We start from the raw sequence: 15,862 nt of genomic DNA, 5'->3' as shown, positions 1-15,862 counted from the left end.
TACTCCTGGAAAAAATTGATTATATTGGAAAATTTTCCAAAAAATAGAAATTTCTAAATTGTTTCTCCATCTGCCATTAACTCTTGTGGAACACCTAAAGGGTTAACAAAGTTTGTAAACCCAGTTTTGAATACCTTGAGGGGTGTACTTTCTTAGATGGAGTCACTTTTTTGAAATTTCTATTCTAGGGGTGCAACAGGGGGCTTCAAATGGGACATGGTATAAACAAAACCAGTCCTGCCAAATCTGCCTTCCAAAACCCATATGGTGTTCCCCTCCTTCTATGTGCTACCGTTCGGCCAAACAGTAGTTTACGACCACATATAGGGTGTTTTTGCAAACTACAGAATCAGGGCAACCCATTTTGAGTGTTGTTTGGCAGTTAACCCTTGTTTTACTCCTGGAAAAAATTGATTATATTGGAAAATTTTCCAAAAAATAGAAATTCCAAAATTGTTTCTCCATCTGCCATTAACTCTTGTGGAAGACCTAAAGGGTTAATAAAGTTTGAAAAAACAGTTTTGAATACCTTGAGGGGTGTAGTTTCTAGAATGGGGTCATTTTTGGGAGGTTTCTATTATCTAAGCCTCACAAAGTGACTTCAAACCTGAACTGGTCCATAAAAAGTGGGATTTTGAAGATTTCTGAAAATTTCAAAATTTGCTTCTAAACTTCTAAGCCTTGTAACATCCCCAAAAAATAAAATATCATTCCCAAAATGGTACAAACATGAAGTAGACATATGGGGAATGTAAAATCATCACAATTTTTGGGGGTATTACTATGTATTACAAAAGTAGAGAAACTGAAAGTTTGAAATTTGCTAATTTTTCAAAATTTTTGGTAAAAATTGTATTTTTTTTATGCAAAAAAATTAAATTTTTTGACCCAATTTTAGCAGTGACATGAAGTACAATATGTGACGAAAAAACAATCTCAGAACGGCCTGGGTAAGTCAAAGCGTTTTAAAGTTATGAGCACTTAAAGTGACACTGGTCAGATTTCCAAAAAATGGCCTGGTCCTTAAGGTGAAAATGAGCCCGGTCCTTAAGGGGTTAAAGGGGTTGTCCGAGTTATGAAAAAAAAAATATAGCACTGAAAATCTGATGGGCAGCAATATATAACTAAGCTAAGCAAGTTTTATGCAAAAAAAAAAATATATATATTTCCTCATTTCCCTGGTTCTTTTCTGGCTCTTTGTTTACATGCAATAAAAACACTCTGCCCCTCCCCCCGCTCTGCTAAGGGAGTGAATACAAAGTACTGTCCTGAGTGACATGTCTGCCTGCTGGGAGACTCTGCAGCATGTTGTATGTGTAGAACTACAAGTCCCACCTGTATAATGACACTGCTAATACACACAGGATCTTCCCCCTACCTTCTTATACAATGCTCTCTCTAGTCCTTCAGCTCCTGTGCCCAGAATTGTCACTGCTGCAGCTACACAGTGTGTGCAGCTGAAGGGGTTAAGAATCCTAGGAGAGAGAGCAGTGAAGGGGGCGTGGCCAGCACAGTGACTTCTCGTTTACAGGCTTTTAAAGAGGACCTTTCACTAGAATAAAACATCTAAACTAACTATACAGACATGTAGAGCGGCACCCAGGGATCTCCCTGCACTTACTGTTATACCTGGGCGCCGCTCCGTTCTCCGGTTATAGCCTCCGGTATCTTCATAGTTAGGCTCCACCCAGGGGAACCTGCCGGCGTCTCATTCTCCCAGGCTGTAGCGCTGGCCAATCGCAGCGCTCAGCTCATAGCCCGAGAGAAAAAAAAGCCTCTCAGGCTATGAGCTGAGCGCTGCGATTGGCCAGCGCTACAGCATGGGAGAATGAGACGCCGGAAGGTTCCCCTGGGTGGAGCCTAACTATGAAGATACCGGAGGCTATAACGGGAGAACGGAGCGGCGCCCAGGTATAACAGTAAGTGCAGGGGGATCCCTGGGCGCCGCTCTCCATGTCTGTATAGTTAGTTTAGATGTTTTATTCTAGTGAAAGGTCCTCTTTAAACAAACTTTATCAGAGCAGGGAGAGAAGCTGACATCACAGGTCATGTGACCCTCGGTGAAATCTGAGAAACCAGCCACTGGAGATAAAGTGAGGTAATTGGAAAGCTGTTATATTTGCCTAGTAAGGAACATAGAAAGAACAAAAAAATTACTCTGACAACCCCTTTAAATAGCAGAAAAGCAGGGGTGCCAGGAGTCAGACCTCCGCCAATCTCATATTGAGGGTCTATCCTGGGGATAGATGATAAATATGAAAATCTTGGAAAACTCCCTTAATGGATAACTAAGAAGAAAATGGTCCTTACACATTCAATAGCTGTAGGCCTGAAGGTTTGCTCAGCTGACTGCCATCTTTCCCGACTCCCCTATATACATACACTCCCATCCTAGTGTGTATGTGTCTTTAATGGGGAGAGAAAGCCGGTGCCCAATACCTCAGCAGCAGTCATCTTCCAGGAGACATTGAAATTCAACACGCCCAATTGTTCTCTCCCCCATCATCTGGTGGCAGCCTATCTCCTGGGAGAGAAAAAGGATCAGGCGAAAAAAATTCTGTTTGCCTAATCTTTCTCTTCCCAGACATAATCTGTCATGGATTCGGGAGCTCCCCATGCACATTAGATTGTGGTCACAACACACTGATGTGTATGGGAGCACCCTTAGTAGACTAGAAACACGAGGGGTGTCTGGCAGCAGCTTCTACCATGTATGCATGGCCAACCTGTTAACCAGGGGAGCAAGGAGAAATGGCCGCCTGAACAAAAGTAATGTTTCCTGAACCCCTTTATATACATACAAGAACAGCTACATCAGGGTGAGCTTGATAATTTCAATAGGGAGAGGGGAATAAATAAACCCCTATGAAAATAAAAAGTTCAAGCATGTTGGATTTCGGTTGAAAGCTGAGGAACCAGAAGGTTTTTTTTTTTTTTTTTTAAAAGGTGAACAAAGGCCGTCCTCTGCTTTTTGACTCATGTAATTTCCTTTTGAGCACAGTTAAAGGTGTATTCCGAGACTTCCATAGTGATGACCTATCCTAAAGATAAGTGGCCTTCTCTCAGCTTTTCTTAGGCCAATGAAGACACGTTCATCAGTCACGTGGCCTAGGCGCTGCTCAGTCCCATAGTAGTGAATGGGGCTGAGCTGTGATACCAACCAAGCACAGCCGCTATACAATGTACGGCACTGTGCTTGGTGAGAAGGCCGCAGCACTCACAGGAGCATCATTGCCTTCTCAAACAGCTGATCGGCGGGGGTCCCGGGTGTCAGACCCCCACGGATCAGATACTGATGACCTATCCAGTGGATAGTTCATCAGTTGTAAAGTCTTGGAAAACCCTTTTAAATACCAGTACAGCCAGCTTACCTAAGTAGATGTCTCCAAAGGAGCCGCTTCCGATCTTCCTGCCCAGTCTGTACTTGTTTCCCACTCTGAGCTCCATCTTTTAACCTAAAAAAAAAAAAAAAAAAAAAAAAAAAAGAAAAATGTCACTTTACTTTATGCGTTTCCAGAGGATAGGTCATCAGTTCTAGTCTTGGAAAACCACTTCAAGTGCATTGGAAGTGGAGCTTCAGTTTTTTGCATTGAGCTGCCTCACAGCCCCTCCCCTCTGTTCAGAGTGACAGCTATAGCATCCAACCAGGGGATCACTACAGCTGTCACTCAGAGCAGAGGGGAGGGGCTGTGAGGCAGCTCAATGCAGAGAACGGTGAAGCTCTGCCTCCAGTGCATTTAAAGGGGTATTCCCATCCGGGACATTTATAGCAGGATTGGGAGCGTTAACGCCCCTTTACACCACACAATTTAGTAGGCAATTGTCGGGAAGGAAGCATTCCTTACAAGCAATTGCCTGCTCATCAGTGAAGAAGACCGCTGCATTTACATGCATGGGGAGCAGCGATCACTAATCCCATCACTCGTCTCCATACAGAATCATTGTTTGCCAGCAGCAGAGGCTCTTTAGATGGCACGATCTACTGCCGCCAAACGATGATTTTGGTGACCGTACACATGATCATGTAACGGTTACCCAATGGACGAGTGTTTCACTTGTTCATTGGGTAATCGGCGCCACCTTTACACCAGCAGATAATAATTACACACGCTTGTTGGCGATTATCTGGATGATGCTCGGCCCGTGTAAAGGGGTCTATAGCTGTTGGCTGAACAACAGTTGATGACCCTTATGTGTATGGTCAGCTTTATTCATATTCAAGACAAACTATTTCCTGAAGTACAAACAGTGGCAAATATTTATTTCCATGAATAAATGATCTAATGAAAAAAGTAAATTCTAATTCTAATAATGGGGCTATAAATTGCATATGAACCAAAGACATCCGTTTTTTTTTAACACCTTTTCTTCTGCTGCACCATTGCCCACACACAGCGCGTGTCGCCATGGTAAGGTAAGTAGTAGGGTAAATACAGTACTGGTCCTGTGAGTAACAAATGGATATCTCCTTCACCATCAGGTGTCACAGTGTATAGCGTACTGACAAAACACATGTAACAGGATAGCCTGTGAAAGAATGAGGTGCTTTAGTGAGGCCATAAGCTACAGATCGGACTTCAGTGCTATAAACTCATGTTTAGATCTCAGGTTGTGACTTGTAAAACCAAGCGCCGCTTTTCAGTTATGTACAAATATCAGGTTATCCCTATTGTAGGTGTGTTCAAGCATTACAGGGTTTTGACCCCTTTAGAGGAGCATTACAGTGTAAAAAAAATAGAAAATATTTGCCCTCCTGATCCCTTGTCACAGTCTTACAATGGTGTCCGGGTCCCCACTGTGCTCCACTTCCTGCTCCCGTCTAGACACAGCAGGAAATGGACTGGGATTGCTGCTCAGTCAATGACTGGCTGCAGGGATGCCCCGCCTCAAACAGTGATTGGCTGAATGGCATCCCCAGCCATTTCCTGCAAGACACGAGCAGTTAGTGGATCGCAGCGAGGACCCAAGCATCATAGGAACAGCAATGGCAGGGGGATCAGTGCGATGGAATTTTATAGCATGTGCAGCCCATAGGAACATTTTTTTCTGGTGCTGGAATACACCTTTAAATCTGATCAAATTAATTCTCCACAATACCCTGATGTTTTCAGACACCAATGCCGCTCTCTGCTTGGAGTGACAATGGCAATACTCTAGAAGCTCTCCCTCTGCAACCTACTGAACTCCTCCGCCCACATCACACAGCAAAACAAGCACATTTCCGTGGGAGTAGCACACCGTTAGCGGCACACGCAGAACTTGGTGCCAGACAGCATCTTAAAAGAACGAAAACAACTCACAAGGCAAAATGTGCCTTATCACCTTATGGAAGAAAACGTTTTAGCAACTGTACGGTATTTGCAGACATGTAAATGAAGGGTTTGACCAGAGGGCCCTGGCAGCCATTATATAACCCCTCTCCACAGAAATGGAGTTCGGGGTTGTTACACTGCTTTTGCCTGGACCATCTGTTTTGCAGGACCTCACACTGACGCCATTTCAAAAAGTGCGCCATTCACACAATATAATCTTAGGCCATGTTCACATCTCCAGTGAAAGTTTCCGGCAGAGAATAGCTGCGAGACCCCGACTGACCGGCGATCAGGCATAAATACTGGGTTTCGGCCAACCAAATACTGCAGCAGCTGTTTTTGTCCGGCCGACAGCCAGCATTTATGCCAGATCATCTCTAATGGAGATGTGAACGTAGCCTTAAGCATCAATGAGTTAATAGATGAAGCCCCTGATCACTATTCAGCTAAGTTCAGCCCTTTTTATGTCAAAGGTCCTTTTACATGGGACGATATTACAGCAGATTGTCAGGAAAGAAGCGTTCCTTCCCAACAATCTGCTGCTCACTGGTGGAGGCGATCGCTGCATTTACATATAATGATCTCCTCCTGAGATGGGGAGGAGCGATTGCTAATGCCATCACTCCACCATAACGATCTGCTGTCGGAAAACAAGGGTTTTTGTGTTCGCACAAATGATCCAATTACCCAATGTACGAGCATTTAGCTTGTTCATCGGCAGTACATTTACACCGCCAGAAAATTACTAACAAGCATTACTATGAACGGTCGATGATCTAGGCGATTTTCAGCCTGTGTAAAGGACCCTTCAGTCTTGTGTATGTTAGTTATTCCCATAGTCGCTTTAAACAGTCACTCCCCGGTACCAAAACGGGAAGTAAATGAATGTTGGTATTACCACATGCTAACAAACACAGCTTGGCAGCTAGCTATACAAAACCGCTCTAAATGCTGCCATAGACAAAAAAACTGCCCGACCTCATAATCAACATGCATGCTCAGACAGGCCCCGTGTTTTTCTTCAGTATGGATAGAGTGAAAGATGACAGAGGATCGACATGATCATATTGTATGATTTTTCAGTACAGAACCATATATTAACAAAATCATGTTCTGTGTGTAAAGTGGGTCCTCAGAGAAAGGCGTGGTAGGATAGAGGTTGTAGTAGTCACAGTTAAAACCCCTCTCCAGTAGCGTGATGGGACAGCGCACCCCGTTTTGGGAAGACCTCTTGCCCGATAATTTTCAGGGTGCCTTTGTGGTCAGTAGGGTTTTTTTTTTTTTTTGGGGGGGGGGTTGGTGCAAAGCAGGGTTCCCAACTAAACACAGAGTTGGAGGGGCTGCAGTAGGACGCTCTCTTCCCTCACCACATCTCCAATGATTGGCTGGTTTAAAGAAATGAACAACTTTTTTTACTGGCGATAATGGTGAAGTATGAAGTATGTGTATATCAGTAGTCACAGTTCAAATTATGCATGGACTGGCAGATCTTAGGTCTACCACCGCTGCAAAGGTAGTAGACAGGCCTAGTTGTTTACTCCGAGTCAGTCTTCCAATACCTGTACCTTCACTCTCCATTCAGCCAGCTCTCTCTCCCTTTTACTGTATTCCTATCAATTGCCGTTCTCTTCTAAATACAGCATTAGGCCTCGTGCACACGGGCGTTGTTTTGGTCCACATCCGAGCCGCAGTTTTTGCGGCTCGGATGCGGACCCATTCACTCGTGTGCTGTCCGAATCAGTTGTTCCGTGGCCCCGCAAAAAAAAAAAAAAATAATATATATATATATATATATATATATATATATCCCGTCCTATTCTTGTCCGTTTTGCAGACAAGCATAGGCAGTTATATCAATGGCTGTCCGTGCCGGTCCGCAATTTGCGGACGGCATCTGTGTTTTGCGGATCTGCAATTTGCGGACCGCAAAACACACAACGGTTGTGTGCATGTAGCCTTACAAGTACCCAAATGCGGGCTGCAGTTACTTAGAAGATTGGCAACCTGTCTCCATGCCAGGGTTCTTTTTTCTATGAAACAAAGGTCTTTGGAGTCTAGAAGCTGTAGGCAGGTTATAGCCTGGATGGTACACTATAATGTCGTCTCAGTTTCTTCCTCAGAGGCTGGTATAAGGCTCCTCTCAAGCTGGCTGGAAATTTCCCCACCTAGCAACTATCACTAAGGCCGGTTAACCTGTTAGAAGCCTGTAGAAAGGAAATGCACAACATCCTACACAGTCGGCTCACATTATAATAATCACTTCCTACTTTCAACACTGACCGTGCGTAGCTCATGAAGGATCGTGTCAGGAGCTGGCTTGGTGGGTTTATAAAGTGTGCGATAGGCTGTCTGCACACACATCCCTCATTGCAGTCATCAGTAAAAGGGACAACTTATCAGAGTTGCAAAAACAGATGATTATTGTCTTTCAAGCCAAGGGTGGCAGTATTTCTGAAACTGCGCAGTTTGTGAACTGTTCTCGTGCTGCTGTAGTGAAAGTATTGAGTGGACAAATGGTACCTTTGTGAATAAGCGACGTGGAAACTGCAGAGCACCACGTGCCATTGATGCGAGATGTATACTTCAGCTATGAAGGTGTGAGAGGTTGGACTGAGACTACAGGAGCAGTACACCACCAAAATCAAGCAGGGCCTACCAGACATGTGTCAAACAACAGTACAGGGATCCCTACTGCATATGGGGCTCTGAAGCAGACTGATGGTCACTGCACCTCTGCTAATGAAGTTGTATCAGCAGAAAAAGCTTAAAATGTTCACAGCAGTATCTGAATTTGACCTCTGCTGATTGGCAAAGGGTTGCCTTCTCCGATGAGTCACGTCTTCTGCTGCATTGAACGGATAGACATTGCCTTCTCAGGCGAAAAACAGAACAAACACCCTACAACCATTGCTGGAAGAACACAAGCTGGTGGTGACAGGGTTATGGTCTGGATAAATGTTGCTGTGGCATTCTCTGGGCCCACTCATTCATGTGGAAGGCACTCTCAACCAATCTGGGTAAGAATCCATCCTTGCAGATCACATACACCCACACATGCCGATGGTCTTCCCTGCGATGGATGAGATCTGCCAGCATTCAAAGTCGGACCACAGGTCTGGTCACCAAACACTCACAGCATCACCGGTAATTATTATGCTGTTAGTTCAGATGAACAGCTCATGTAAAATTCGCCTTTGTTTTCGTATGTGACAGTTGCGCTCTCAGACACAGCATTGCAGAAGATCTACATGTAAAAGGGAACTCAATATTGCAAGCATTCACATTTAGAAAGCGTGAAGATTAGCTGGGCAGAGTGAACCTTTTGAAGAAAAAGCTAAACAGCACATTGGGAAGCGCATGAGAAACTGCACAAGAACTTAATAAAAGCATTTTCTTGGTCTACCACATACATCAGTCGGAGAGTTGCGTATCGGTATAGAAGGTCATTTGTTTGCACTTGCTGAATAACAAAATGCTGTCACAAAACAATATGTAACACCTAGTCACCTACACATAAGTAAGAAAATAAACTGATTTTTATGCCTAAGCAAACTTATTTGTGTGTGTGTTGTGTGTTTCTGGAAGCCGGGAAAATGGAATAACCTTCATGTGTCTATACAGAACGACCCTGTTGTCTAAGAAATGGGAAGAAACAAGGTCAGTCCTAAAGGTCACGAAGACCAAACTACAGCTCCTCTCGGAAACCACAACATGGAACATTTCCTGGAAACAGGGATACATCTAGCACATACACCGAAAACCCAGCTAAGGGCTCTTTCACACTTGCGTTCTTTTCTTCCGGCATAGAGTTCCGTCGTCGGGGCTCTATGCCAGAAGAATCCTGATCAGTTTTATCCTAATGCATTCTGAATGGAGTGAAATCCGTTCAGGATGCATCAGGATGTCTTCAGTTCCGGAACGGAACGTTTTTTGGCCGGAGAAAATACCGCAGCATGCTGCGCTTTTTGCTCCGGTCAAAAATCCAGAACACTTGCCGCAAGGCCGGATCCCGAATTAATGCCCATTGAAAGGCATTGATCCGGACTTAAGCTAAACGTCGTTTCGGCGCATTGCTGGAGCCGACATTTAGCTTTTTCTGAATGGTTACCATGGCTGCCGGGACGCTAAAGTCCTGGCAGCCATGGTTAAGTGTAGCGGGGAGCGGGGGAGCAGCATACTTACCGTCCGTGCGGCTCCCCGGGCGCTCCAGAGTGACGTCAGGGCGCCCCAAGCGCATGGATCATGTGATCGCATTGGACACGTCATCCATGCGCATGGGGCGCTCTGACGTCATTCTGGAGCGCCCCGGGAGCCGCACGGACTGTAAGTATACCGCTCCCCCGCTCCCCACTACTACTATGGCAACCAGGACTTTAATAGCGTCCTGGGTGCCATAGTAACACTGAAAGCATTTTGAAGACGGTTCCGTCTTCAAATGCTTTCAGTACACTTGCGTTTTTCCGGATCCGGAGTGTAATTCCGGCAAGTGGAGTACACGCCGGATCCGGACAACGCAAGTGTGAAAGAGCCCTAAAAGGTGACAAGTCTTGTGCTGTGCTATAGCAACGTGCGCTGGTATCTGGGACAGCGATTAGGGTGGTGTATAGTGGGTACATGTCCCAGCACCAACTGTACCCATGATCATATAGGAACTCCCTGCATCATAAATTACTATATTGCAGAGAGTTTGTGTCAATGCAGGACATGAGGCTGACCCACGGGGCGTATTTCCCAGACTGCACCCGGTTGTGTGCATGAGGACTCATGCCTCATTAACACGTCAGTGTTCGGTCAGTGATTTCCATCAGTGATTTTGAGCCAAAACCAGGTGCAGCTCTAAACACAGAACAGGTGCAGATCTTTCCTTTATACCTTTTGTCTGTGGAGGCTCCAATCCCCAACCAAAACACTGACGGGCTCTGGCATTCTTCTCCAGCAAGTGCCCGGGGCTTCACTGTGAAGTCCTCTCAGCATCGCTCCCCTCTGCTCCGAGTGACAGCCATAGGGGTGCCCTGTTGGATGCTACAGCTATCACTCAGAGGAAAATGGGAGGGGTTGTTAGGTAACTCAATGCAGAGAGCACTTAAAGAAGCTATGCCCCAGTGCACTTGAAGCTTTCTGGGATTTTGATATTGATGACCTATCCACACTATCTGATCGGTGGTGTCTGACAACTGAACCCTGCCGATCAGCTGTTTGAGAATTCACCGGCACTCCTGTGAGCGCTGCAGGCTTCCCTCTGATTTTCCTAGTCAGAGTGTCAACTCGATCATGTGTCACGTGGCCTAGAAGCAGCTCAGCCACATTCACTTGAATACCAATACCAAGCACAGCCACCATACAATGTTCAAAAACTTCGATGTTAATGCCGTTTCCGTACAGTATTAAAATGTATTGGCTCCGTGCAGCCAAACTTAGTCTCGCCCCAAGTCGCGTGAGACTTTGGTGAATTACTACTGTATTAATATCTGCATAGTTAAAAAACATTTAAAATAGGAATCAGAAGTGGGCTTTGGTCTGAAGGTACCAGCCAGTACCAAAGCCCACTTCGGATTCCCATTTTTAATTTTAAACCAGCCCTGTATCTCAGATCCAGAGATCTCCCCATTCTTTGCTCTGCTAGACTTATATCAAGCTGACAGCTCAAGGGGAGTGTCTTTTCTGCTGCAGCTCAGGGGGCGTGTCCATGGTCTCCCTATCACAGCTCAGGAGGCAGATGAAGGATGAAACCGAGCATGTGCGGCCTTCTCAGACAGCAGGACAACGAAAGAATAAAACAAAACAGCAGGTGGCGCTATACTGATACATTAAATAACTCAGTGCTATGCTAAATTTTTAATTACATGCAGTTACAGAAGTATTCAGATTCAGGTGCTGGTTTAAAAAACTGTAGAATATTTTTTTGAGAGACAACCCCCTTTAAGTGTCATTTATTGTTCAAGAACAGCCGTAAACTTTTCACAAGGTCATCAGAACATATATTTTATATCCTTATATGCCACAAGCAAATAGCTTCATGTACAGGAAGCACAACCCAAGATGTGATGTCAGCCCCGATCTAGCCAGTCTGTTGTGCAAGCAGCAAATGGGGAAGAAAAATTTTGCATCACCTCATTGCTATATAGAATTGATGTCAAGGGAGACAAAGGAAAGATCAGCTGCTCATTTACCAAAGTGACACTGCCATCTGTTATACAGAAACTATACCGTAGTCTCCCTTCAGAAGAAAAAAAAAATATATATCAAGCTGGACATCACAAACTAAACAGATCAATGGGTAGTAGCATGAAAAAGAAAATTCTAATGTTTGTTCAATTTGCGTACCCATTCATTTCAATGGGGCCCCAAAAGATGCGAACAGCACACCTGTGTGCTTTCCGTATCCGTAGTTCCATTCCGCGGCTCAACAAAAAAAAAATATATATATATAGAACATGTCCTATTATTGACCGTTTTGTGAACAAGGATAGGACTTCTCTGCAGGAGAAAAAAAATTAAAAATATGACGCAAAAACGGATATGGTCATGTGAAGGAGCCCTTGTACAGATGCAGAATCTCAGATTGTAAAACTCACACTTATGCCATTGTCTCCAATGTAACTTTCATTTTTCCTATCTCACATACTAAGGCAAATTTCATCAGAAGTCAATGAACCCAGCAGTATGTCTTCAGAGTATGGAAGGAGGTCCAGGAGTCCATAACGGAGCCATCAACGAACGGTACAGCAATTTATAAGGTGCCCATACACGTGGCGGGTGTGTCACTAGTTGTTGTTCTGCATGGTTTTATGTGCTTCATTGGTCCAAAACCGTGGCTATTTGCTTTAATCCACATGCATTTTGCCACTCCATTCCCAGCTGCGTGGCACAACCACTGTGTATGGGCACCCTCAAGCTATTAATGCTTGCAGGCTAAGGCTACTTTCACACTAGCGATAATATTTTCCGGTATTAAGATCCGTCATAGGGTCTCAATACTGGAAAAATGCTTTCGTTTTGTTCCCATTCATTGTCAACGGGGACAAAACTGAACAGAACGGAATGTTCCAAAATGCATTCCGATCTCATACTGGGATACAGAGCAAAACGGATCCGTCATGACCTACAATGCAAGTCAATGGGGACTGATCCGTTTTCTCTGAAACAATAGAAAATGGATCCGTTCCCCATTGACTTTTAATGGAGTTCATAACGGATCTGTCTTGGATATGTTAAAGATAATACAACTGGATCCGTTCATAACGGATGCAGATGGTTGTATTATCAGTAACGGAAGCGTTTTTACCGAGCCCTGCCAGATCCAGCAAAAACGCTAGTGTGAAAGTAGCCAAAGTTCGCAAGTGCCAAAATGTACATGAAATCAGCACTTCAATAACCCTTGTGCCGATCCACCATACATTCACGGCAGAAACCCAAGTGTCGGCCTCAGACACTTTAGTACTATACATACTGTCCTCGAACAAACAATTCACATGGTGTACCAAGGAAATAAACCAATGTGCACAATAGTTTATTGTGTCGAGACTGAAATTCAGATCACATGGATCCTGGAACAGTAGTGATTGTTTAAGGGGTGCACATCTTATTCATGAGATATTCCGGAGGTATCCTTCCCTGGAAGCACTGAATCCTAGGAATAATAGGATCTGTCAGAAGACCCCATAATGGCACCCAACTGGAGAATGCCACAATTTAAAGGGAACTGTCACCAGGATTTTGTGTATAGAGCTGAGGACGTGGGTTGCTGGATGGCCGCTAGCACATCCGCAATATCCAATCCCCATAGCTCTGTGTGCTTTTATTGTGGGAAAAAAAATAAACGATTTGCTACATATGCAAATTAACATAAGAGTCATATCTTACTTGTGTGACCAGAGAAGTCATATTTTCAAGCTCCGACTCATCTCAGGTTAATTTGCATATGCATCAAATCGAGTTTTTTACACAATAAAAGCACACAGAGCTATGGGGACTGGGTATTGCAGATGTGCTAGCGGCCATCTAGCAACCCATGTCCTCAGCTCTATACACAAAATCCCGGTGACAGGTTCCCTTTAAGAGAAGTGCAAAATACTTGATCAGTGAATTATTATGTGTACGGATAAGAATTCATAAATCCCAAACAACTGTACATCTGACAATACGATTCTATTGATGCAATCATTTTAAAGCATCTTTAAAGGATAACTGTCATTGTCATGTTTTCAAGCAAATCAATTTTAGCATATGTTAGCAATTTTTCGTTTCTTCCTTGAGTTTTCCCTTAGTTACGGCTGTTTAAACATTAACAATACGAGGACCTTCTCAAGGTGGCTCCTGTGACAGTTCTGAGGCAAAAACTGCTTTCCCTCACTTCCCATACACACTCGCTGTAGCCAGCAGCTCCCTGCCAGCCAATCAGATTGGATTACTGAGACACGCCTCCTCACTCTGAATCCTAATGCAGCCATGCAGTGTGAAGGACCGCCCCTCCCGTTTGCCGCCAAGTCTTCTTCAACCGAACTGTCTGGAGCTACAATACCAAGCACAGCCACTATACAAGGAATGGCGCTGTGCTTGGTAAGCTGTATAGAAGACGCCGTGTTCACCGAAGCATTTTGGTTTCTCCAAACCTCTGATCAGTGGCGATTGTCGACCCCCACCAATCACCTAACCCGAGGTCATCAATATTCTACTATGGCGTTGCAATTACATCTGCTCTCTCTGCAACTGCCTTGTGCTCGGACAGAGCTAGGAGTGATCATGTTTTCACTGTCTGGCCCTGTTGATCAAAAGCATAGAGGGCTCAGCAGTTGTAGAGCCTCTAGGTGCAACAGCAATGCCCCCGTTGCTCTTAGAGGCTCATTTGCAAATATAACTCCATTTTTCTCAGCAATGCAGACATCTATGAACATGGGACCCACAGATGCCTTCAGCTGCCAAGTGCACATGTAACAGGTCAGCCAGCTTCATAGGGACAGATCTGCTGACCGATGCCCTTTATAGTTTTTTTTGATGCTGCCAAATTATTAATACAAAAATGAGAAACTTCAGCTGTCCGGGTACATTGTGATGTGGGAAAGCTTATAAAATAAGACTTGCATATTGTCTGGTAAACCCTAACTTGAAAAGTAGCAATGTTCTTCTGCAAGACCCACACGTCTTCTTGAGATGTAATGTGAACATCTTCACAGCGGATTCCTATAAACAGAGCTGCACAAACAAGCTCAGGGCTCAAAGCTGCAGTCTGCTGATAGGAGTCGTAAACCACCAAGGAACGAACCTTATGTAAACTGAAAACTTACCACAATTCTCTTCACACCAACAGTGCAAGAAAAACATCACAAATTAAAGCTACCTACACATTACTTTTGCTGGTACGATCTGCTGATAATCTCATGTCTATGGGGCTCATTACCAGCCGATCATATCACTTGCTACTTGTGGGAAAAAATAAATAAAAATGGTGCGTATAACAAAAGATCTGTGTGTGTAAGGCTACTTTCACACTTGCGGCAGGACGGATCCGACAGGCTGTTCACCATGTCGGATCCGTCCTTCCGCTATTTCGCCGTGCCGCCGCTCCGTCCCCATTGACTATAATGGGGGCGGAGCTCCGGCGGTGCAAGGCGAAAGCCGCCGGACTAAAAAGTCCTGCATGTCCGACTTTTTAGTCCGGCGGCTTTCGCCGTGCTGCGCCGGAGCTCCACCCCCATTATAGTCAATGGGGACGGAGCGGCGGTTCGGCGGCACGGCGAAATAGCGGAAGGAAGGATCCGACATGGTGAACAGCCTGTCGGATCCGTCCTGCCGCAAGTGTGAAAGTACCCTAATACGCCATCTGAGGGCTGGATTACACCAACAGATCATCGGACAGATTTTCTGACCAATGTACAGGACGTGATCCCAGAAGTGGCCATCACACGGAATCGCAACTACCTGGAAAACCCCTTTACGTGGTTCATCTGATGGCAATGCAACGATTAATGCCCAAAAAAACCTTGGCGCAGCATATGCCAAGTCAGACAAGGAATTCATTTATGTGTGGCATTTCTAAGAAGCAAAACAGGAGCAGGCGACTGGATTTCTTGCAACTGTCAGGTTACGGCACCCTGCAGCATGTCACAGGCGTTGTGTAGCCTTCGCTATGAAACATTTCGGGTTTTTAGTGGGCATGCTATAACACAGCGGGAATTTATCATGAGTGGAGTTTACTTTTGAAGTCAGTTCCGCCTGTGTGACGTAATTTGCGCCAAGTTGTTTCATAAAGTAGGTGCATCTTCCCAAATAGCAATTTTGCATAGAAATGTTACTCCATTTTGTTTTACGCCACCCTACCTCTACTGGAGTCCGAGTGTTCTTTTCAAAAAGACTCGGTATATCTCAGTAGAAATGATAAATTCCCTTGCACCATATTGCTCCATGCCCAGTAATGCTTCTGCAATCTTTGCTGAAACGAAACAGCAACAATCCAATAGTCCCATTCTTCTTGCCACCAACACCTGCTGTTGGAGTAAAGTCACAAGACCCACATACACCTTATTAGGCCAATCCCACTGTAATAGTCCCAT

General features: G+C 44.7%; 1 protein-coding gene across 1 annotated transcript in view; it reads right to left on the bottom strand.

The window, feature by feature from the left end:
- Positions 1 to 15,862, bottom strand: part of CSNK1E (casein kinase 1 epsilon) — a 64,457-nt gene that overhangs the window by 34,331 nt on the left and 14,264 nt on the right. The window contains exon 2 of the mRNA XM_040407079.1: positions 3,372 to 3,455. Within this exon, the coding sequence (XP_040263013.1) occupies positions 3,372 to 3,447 (76 nt within the window). The 5' untranslated portion in view covers positions 3,448 to 3,455. The remainder of the gene's footprint in view (positions 1 to 3,371; positions 3,456 to 15,862) is intronic.

Source organism: Bufo bufo, chromosome 9 (assembly GCF_905171765.1).
Source record: "Bufo bufo chromosome 9, aBufBuf1.1, whole genome shotgun sequence".
NCBI classification, from domain to species: Eukaryota; Metazoa; Chordata; class Amphibia; order Anura; family Bufonidae; genus Bufo; species Bufo bufo.
Note: the sequence above shows the minus strand (reverse complement) of the source record. Positions and strands in the feature narration are given on the sequence as shown.